This window comes from Octopus bimaculoides, chromosome 19 (genome assembly GCF_001194135.2).
Source record: "Octopus bimaculoides isolate UCB-OBI-ISO-001 chromosome 19, ASM119413v2, whole genome shotgun sequence".
Lineage (NCBI taxonomy): Eukaryota > Metazoa > Mollusca > Cephalopoda > Octopoda > Octopodidae > Octopus > Octopus bimaculoides.
In genome coordinates, this window is record NC_068999.1 from 54,502,646 (window position 1) to 54,511,384 (window position 8,739).

Below are 8,739 nucleotides of genomic sequence, written 5' to 3' on the forward strand. Positions count from 1 at the left end.
AGAGAGAGAGAGAGAGAGAGAGAGAGAGGGAGGAAGGGAGGGAAAAAGAATTTATGATGTCAAAACTTTCACCACAACAATATCATGCAAAACAGAAGATATGCTCAATGTTAGTTTGTAAGACAAGTAACTTACTGTTTAATGAGACAAGCCAGTAAACTGGTGGCTTGCTGTATTAGGACAGGTTGGTAGGAGGTGTATAATTCTTTACGGAGGGACTGCATTGACTGTGAATGTTAATGTGAAAAGAATTTGGTGAAACACACTAAACAAGTAAAATGAGTACAAAGACAATTATAAAAAAATATGCCCCCACAAAAAAACCCTCAAGTAATAGAAATGCCATAAATGAAGTAATTAGTTTAAAATAGGCAGCTTCCATGGATATATAGTTTCATAGCTTACACACATATATACACAGCCTCATAGCTTACAAAGATATAACACACACAGACATTTATACAAACATGTTTTTCCCTGCTACCATGGGTGGGATAGGGACTTATTTGAGGAAGATTTTATGTCTAGATGACCTGTTTCCAAAGGAAGGGACCTTTTATTCCACAAGTTTTCAAAAGTGCACAGTGGCTAATACTATGTTAACAAGAAATCATAACATCATTTCATTCAAGCACTGTCAAGTGAAGTGATAGGATATCAACATTCAAACACACTTGTACACACACACACACACGTCTTTGACCGGCTGAGGGCTTTAGCTGGAGACATTTGCTCAAAACCACATGGCTGTATGGTTAAGAAACTTCCTTCCCGACCAAGTGGTGTTGGGTTTAGTCCCACAGCCTGGCACCTTAAACAAGTGTCTTCTACTATAGTCGCAAACTAGCCAAAGCCTTGTGAGTGGATTTGGGTAATAGAACTGACAGAAACCTATCATATATGTATATAAGCAAAATTGAACACATCCATAAGGTGTGTGTGTTGTTAGTGTGTGAGTTGGCTGCATTTTAGGCATAAGTATACATTCTCAGTATGCCTGGTGTTATAAACACTTGAAAGTAAGCCATAGGCAAGTGAGAGAACTCACATCAGATCCCTTCTCAGAGAAACAGACATCAATGTTTTGTCACTGTTGCGGCTTTTTATGGCCTTGTTCGGTACGCAGCATTGAAAAGTTGCAACAATGATGAAACATTGATGTCTGTCACTCTGAGAAAGGAGCCTAATGTGAGTTGTCTTGCTTGCCTACGACTTACCTTCAGGTGATTTTAACACCAGGCGCATTGAGAATATATTCTCTTATGCCTAAAATGCAGTCGATCCACAATCTAACAACACACACACACACCTTATGTGTGTGTGTGTGTGTTAGATTTTGTTCATATACACAGGACAAGCTTTTTTCAGTTTCTGTCCACCAAATCCACTCACAAGGTCTTGGTCGGCCTGAGGTTACAATAGAAAACACTTGCCTAGGGTGCCACGTAGTGGGACTGAGCCCAGAACCATGTGGTTGGGAAGCAAACTTCTTACTACACAAATATGTACATTCATATACTGAGAACAAGGAAAAATGTTACAGAAAAGAGAGGAAATTAAGTACAAAAAAACATGACTGTACCTTTTTTGAGCCAATGTCAATGAATCGGTGAAAAAGTTGAAGTATTCCAAGAATATTAAAACGGAAAGTATCAGAAGACTTCACAGCTGGTTTACTAGAAAAAGCCACAAAATAGAAACAAAGTCACTCATACTGTGAACAAGGTGTGTGCGGGAGGGAGGGAGACATTAAACAGGTTTCAAACACTGGTTATCTGCACTGGCATGGAGACTTGTCTCTTGTTAAGACCCCAGGCCAGTCCTGATTCAGTACATATATTACTTGAGGCATCTAAGCGTCGTAACCATCCGATTTTAGCCAAAAACAATTTATTTTCAATTTGGATAGAATGTTGCATCCTTGAGTAAAGCATTTCATTTTACATTACTCCAGTACACTCAACTGGAAATGTACACTAGTGGCACTTGATAGTTAATCCTGTGACAGACTAGCATTTAATTCAGGAGGGAGGGGGAGAGAGAGAGAGAGAGAGAGAGAGAGAGAGAGAGTCTTGAAAATCTGGATCATTTTTCAGCCACATAAGCCTGTGACAAACTAATAGATGTGTCCTTCCTTGCTATTTAAAAAAAAAAAAGCAGGATGTGAATTTTGGGAGGTTTTGCTGGTAATTCTAGACAGTTCAGTGTCCAAGAGAGGCTCCATTGCTAATGTTTATTGTAGCTAGAGTAGTTAGCAGTAGGGAGGACATTCAGTAGGCTAGTATCTAAACATCAAAAATCTGCCTCCCATTCATATTGACATCCAACAGTCCACATATTGACAATATTAAAAGCTGACAAATATTAAATGAGAATCAAACATTCTACAATTTAATACTTTTCATGAAGTCTTACTTACTTGATTAGATTGTCAATACAAGCCATCCCGAATCTAATTTTATAAATAAGAGCTGTTGTTCTTTTGGGCTCCTCAAACTCAGATATAGTTTTTGAAAAATTTGTCAACATGGTTGTCATTGCATTGTCCAAAACCAAGGGTTGGAAATCTATAGAAAAAAAGAAAAAATAGTATTTATTTAGAAGATTTCATATAATGAATATTAACTCACATTTTCCACCCCTTCACAATGTTTGTCCCATTTTTGTTTCTGACTGCTGAACAGTAGCGCTTGTTCTAACTCAATGTGCTGGAGCTCTATAACTTGATTTGTGTTGAAAATGATACAATCATGAAGAGGAATGTTTTTGCTTTATTTTGAAATAAAAATCAATGGGGATATGCCAGATAATTGTTATGAAATATAAAAGTGAAAATTTTATTAACTTTCAGCCATTTTCCAAATGATTAATAAAAAGAAAGTCAAAGTACTCTAGAGTCTTATTACCAATGATTTATAAAACAACAAACTAATGTGGTAAAAGTAGTTGATTGGTTAGTGTAATAGTATAACTCTATCAGTCCTGATTTAGTAAAAATATATACAGGGATTATGAAATATCAATATGTACAAACCTGAGTCTCCTTCTTCAACAATGAGGTTAAGCAGGTGATGGATGTTGGTGACATGCCACTCTATATTGGTAAATTCAGACTTGACACTGGAACGGTGCTCCACTATAGATACTAGCTGAGCAATATGCTAAATATAGAGCATTCAAAAAAACTAGTTAAAGACAGGGAGATGGCGTTGGAGGAAGACAGTGGAGGAGGGGGATAGAGTGGAAGGGAGACATTGTTACAGAGGTAGTGTTGGAGAAAGATAGTACTGGAGGATGAGAGTGGAGGAGGAGGACAGTGCTGAAGGGTGACAATGTTGGAGGGAGAGAGTGATGGAGGGTGATAACGTTAGAGGGGGAGAGAGTGCTGAAGAGTGACAGTGTAGGAGGGAGAGAGTGTAGGAGGGAGAGAGTGCTGGAGAAGGATAGTGTTGGTGGGTGACAGTGTAGGAGAGGACAGTGTTGGAAGAGGACAGTGGTGGGAGAGGATAGTGCTGAAGGGTGTTAGTGTTGGAGTGGGATAGTATTGGGGGGGTAGAGAGGATTTGGATCAAACAAGCGCTGAGGAATAAAGAAGTACACAGTAAAGCAATGCCGATGTCCATAAACTAAAAAGAAAAATAGTTACTAAAGATTACAGATGATGTTTTGTAAAAAATTTGAATTTTAAAACAGAAAGGTGATCAACTAGCTGAGATGTCAGTTGGATAGAATGTCTTGGTAGAATTTGTTACAACTCTCTGTGCTATGAGTTCAAATCCCATCGAGGTCAACTTTGCCTTTCATCCTTTCAGAGTTGATAAAAATAAGTACTAATTCAGGATGGCAGATTGGTGGAATCGTTAGAGGATTCGGAAAGATGCCTTGCGACACTCATGCTAAACTTTATTGACCCAAGTTGATGGCCGTTCCCTTGGATACTTATCAGTATCAGATGAAGGGGAGACTTGCATGCAGGGGCAACCTCCAAATCTCCCTTCAAATATTCTGCCTATGTCTATACATAAATGGCCAACCTTAACTGATAGAGACCATGTATACACACCTTCTACCTTTCACTTGTTTCAGTCCTTAGACTGCAACCATGCTGGAGCACCGCCATGAAGAATCTTTAGTCAAACAAATTGACCCCCAGGACGTTTTTTGTTTCTTTTAAGCCTGGTACTTATTTCACAGGAATTTTTAATGGCCGGATAACTGAAGAGATGTTGGCGTGGGTTCCCACCCCGGCATCCGAAACTTGGAGTTTTATCATGGCTACTGAATAAGTGTCACATATTTTTACAGATATATATATATATATATATATATATATACGTATGCATATATATATATACATACACATACATATAAAAATCATTTTTACAACTCCCACAATTTACTGTATTGTATCATCAAGATGTGTTGCATGCAACCAATGAAACCTATATGGAAGTGTTCTGTTGTGTCTAATAAAACTGTTTGCTAATAAATTCTGTTGAGTTATCCTTAATTTTCATTTTAAATGGAATTTTCCAAATTGTAACAGTAATTTATGGACAGCCTGCACACACACACACACAGTGATTAACTGCAGTGTATTAAGTAAAAGTTATTTAACAGAAATAAATAGCTAGTAGATGTCTGAGTGAGTGTACACACATGTGTGTGCTGCCTGCAGCTGTACAAATAATATAAATATTTACATTGAAAATAAACAGTTTAAATGACAAGGGTAGGAGGAGACATTGTTGAAGTATGGTTTACACATACCTTAGCAGGAATGTTCTGGAGAAAAAGTTTATTGATCCAGTCTTCACCTACTTGATGCTAAAGAAAGAAAGAAAAAATAATACAAGACAAATATGAGTGTGGTTGATTACATTAACTCATTAGCATTCAGATTATTCAGTGAAATGTAAGGCTTATTAATTCATGTCATTTTCAATTAATCATGCATTCTCTTGTAGCTTTCAGACTTTGATGTGATTGTTTAGTTTTGGAATGATGTTGTAGGGTAGGCATGAGAGACCAGATCTGCCCTGTTTGAACATAAAGAATATAGAATATCAGGCCTGATATGGCTGGTTTGAATGCTAAAGGGTCAATTCTCAGTGTTTATTCTATTGATGTCAGCAAAAGCAAAGTTGCATTAGGCAGGAACTGAATTCAAAGAAGGGACATAAACCAATACAAGACATTTTTGTCAGCTTTCCAACCAATTCTGCTAATCCACTGTCATTAGTGTTAGCGAGGGTATATCATAGAAAACTAAAACTGCTTGAGGAGCTCCAGTTAAATGCTTAACAATTAAAATTATATTCAACAAGTATATACTCTATTTTAGATTTAGAAGTTAATTATTTTTAGAGCCATTATATCTAATAACTATTGAAAGTATCTCTGAAACATTTAGAAAAAAGAAAAAAAAAAAAAAAAAAAAAAAAAAAAGAGATTGATGTCACAAAATGTATGAATTTCCTTGGATTTAACAAGATGTTCAAGAAGATCCATGCTGTATTCCATTTTCTTTTAGCTATTACTATGCTGTCTCTTTGAAAAGAGCTGTGGCACTGATGGTCCTTTTTGTCCATTAAAGACAATCTAAGTACCGCATCTGGTTAGTACTTCTCCAAGACTCTTCCTTGTGATTTTCAGACTCAAAGAAACTGTCATCATTTCTCACCTAAAAATAACAATACTATACCAATCTTAAAACAGCACTAACGAATGGATCCTTTCTAGGTTTCACAGAATATACCTGTTGTTCAATCAACTGAACCTATTCATTGTGTTTCAGCATACGTGACTGAGTATTCCACAGAAACATGTATCCTTAACCCTTTAGCATTCAGATTACTGTGAAATGTAATGCTTGTTTATTCACCTTGTTTAGAATTAATCCCATATGATCTTGTAGCTTTAACATTTCGATAGTCTGATTATATATTTTAAGAATGACATTATAGGTTAGGTATGAGAGACTGGATTTGGCTGGTTTGGTCACAAAATAAAGTAGAACATTTAGGTCAGATATGGCTACTATTCATTGTGTTACATCATATGAGTATTCCATATCCTTAATCGTCAAACAGACTCAGTGTAACATTAACAAAGATGGTCCTTTGAATTACAAATACAGCCCAACTGATGGGCTGCACTGTTTACACAATTTGACTCACATGTTGGGTGGAATTGAGGTTACAGTAAAAGATGCTTACCCAAAATGTCAGGTGAGGTTGATTGTGAAGTGAATTTTTAAAAACTTGGTCATGCCTGCACCCATAAGCATTTTATCCATAAAAAGACAGCAGTGCTGTACCAATCTTAAAATAGCAATTACTCTACCTACCTTACAGTATCAACACTGTACCATCATAAAATAGTGATACTGTACCCACCTTAATATAGCCACCATAAAAAGCAGCAATATACCCACCACAAAATAGCAACATTGTACCCACCTTAAAAAGATCAGCAGATTGAGGGAACTTTTCCACACAGTAGGTCAAACTTTGTATTGATTGATTTGGACACTGAAAATGTAAAAGAAATAGAAATTTTTTTAAATAAAAAAAAAACAAAAAAAAGTTGATGTCACCCACAATCGAATATTTTCAAGTACATACATTGTACATTCACATAACTTATCTAGACAAGCGAAGTTGGTTCCCTTGCATTTGTTCAGCTAATCCTTAAACTCGCCTCATGGTAGTTAACATTTACACATCTACTGAACCATACTCGATTTCTGTGCACTGTCTGCAGATTTCTTCCACATTCAGCAACCATTTAGTATCACACAGATCTTCAACATTTAGCACCAATGTCTTAACACTATATAATGTTACTGATCTTCTGCATTCAGTATCAATGTCTTACAACCATGTTATGTTCAGGACTGCCTCATTACTACAGGGTTGGCCAAAAGTCGCCTGAACATTACACCCCTTACACATACCTTATAGACACTATCATTAATTGCATCACTCAGGTAACATCATCATTTTAACATCCACTTTTTCCATGTTTGTATGGGTCAAATGGAATTTATTGAGACAGATTTTCTACAGCTAGATGCCCTTCCTTTTGTCAACTCTCTCTCTCTCACCTGTTTCCATGTAAGGTAATATTTCACCATGACCTAACATGTTTTCAAGAAGATAAGAAATGAAGGCTATTGCTTGTATGAAGGTGATACTTGCTTACAACTATCATGTGATAGGAGACAGTAATACACATACCATCATCATCATTTAATATCTGTTTTCCATGCTGGAAAGGATGGTCTTTTGAGTTACAGATACAGCCCAACTGATGAGCTACACTGTTTACACAATTTTACTCACATGTTGAGTGGACTTGAGGGTACAGTAAAAGGTTCTTGTCCAAAATGCAATGAGAGGTCGAGCGATTTGACCAGAGCTGGTAAGGAAGAGTGTTACATCAAGTTCCAGTGTGATTTGGCTGGATGCCCTTCCTAACACCAACCACTTTACAGTGTGTGCTGGGTGCTTTTAACGTAAAGCTGGCATGAGCACTTTTATGTAGCACCAGCCGAAGCTTTTTAGGAGGCACCAGCACAGAACTCTTGCAGGCCGATCCTCTTCACCAGGGGATGTGGCCTTAACACTTCTGCTGTGGAGGACAGGTCTTCTTGAGTACAACACGGTGCCAAATATATATATATATATATATATATATATATATATATATATATATATATATATATATATATGATGGTCTTCTTTTGGTTTCTCTCAACCAAATCCATTCACAATGATCTGGTTGGCCAAGGGCTATAGTAGAAGACACTTGCCCAAATGTGGTTGGGAAGCAAACTTCTTATCACACAGCTACGCCTACATCTTAGTTGTCTGAATAACTCGTGTCCTTTATTTCATAGGTGTTCTGATTGCTAACTACGTTTTCAGATGATAAAAGGGAGCTTGTAGAAGAATACTTACACAGGTAATATTTGACAAACACATGTGGATGAAGGAGTTCAAGAAAGGGGTATCAAAATACTTGGACAGGTTTTTCTTGTCAGATATATGTCGCAGCAGCATACAGAATGTGTGGAAACTCATCATTCTCACCTCAAGAGGCTGATGAGGCTGCAACAGAAACAACATCAAATAAAGTCCATAACATCAACATAGAACAAACAGGCTACAACATTAATGTGTTTTTCAGGGACACATGCGGCCCCTGACGGTCTACCATCTATATAAATATAATTTTTTCTTTAATTGACTTGTGTTTTATATTTTTTGTAACTGCATCCCAACTCTTCCCAAAAAATTCAGGTTTTGGATCTGCCCATATATTAAAAAGGTTAAGTACCACTGCCTTAGACATTTAACTCTCACAGCTTAATTCACTAACTGTAAATGAAACCACCAGTAGGTTGTACAACTCTACAAAAGAAATCCATTTTATTGCGACATCAGCACTAGTGAGTTTGCTGTATATCATGTGAGGTCTGACTATCCCCACTCCCCCTGTGATATATTTGTATCTTTAAGGTAACATGTCCAAGGAGGTGGATATATATAGATAAATAGATATAAATAATACAAAATGGGACAAGAACGCAAAACATCCAGACAGTTAGGTGATACAAGAAAGGGACAACAAAACATCCAGACAGTTAGGTGATACAAGAAAGGGACAACAAAACATCCAGACAGTTAGGTGATACAAGAAAGGGACAACAAAACATCCAGACAGTTAGGTGAT

General features: G+C 36.9%; 1 protein-coding gene across 3 annotated transcripts in view; it reads right to left on the reverse strand.

The window, feature by feature from the left end:
• LOC106875411 (uncharacterized) overlaps window positions 1–8,739 on the reverse strand; it is a 29,857-nt gene that overhangs the window by 13,218 nt on the left and 7,900 nt on the right. For all 3 annotated transcript variants that reach the window (XM_014923529.2, XM_014923530.2, XM_014923528.2), the window contains exons 4-10: window positions 7,965–8,114; window positions 6,462–6,533; window positions 4,771–4,827; window positions 3,035–3,161; window positions 2,420–2,567; window positions 1,583–1,676; window positions 136–227 (exon numbers count right to left, since the gene is read on the reverse strand). In XM_014923529.2, the coding sequence (XP_014779015.2) occupies window positions 136–227; window positions 1,583–1,676; window positions 2,420–2,567; window positions 3,035–3,161; window positions 4,771–4,827; window positions 6,462–6,533; window positions 7,965–8,114 (740 nt within the window). The remainder of the gene's footprint in view (window positions 1–135; window positions 228–1,582; window positions 1,677–2,419; window positions 2,568–3,034; window positions 3,162–4,770; window positions 4,828–6,461; window positions 6,534–7,964; window positions 8,115–8,739) is intronic.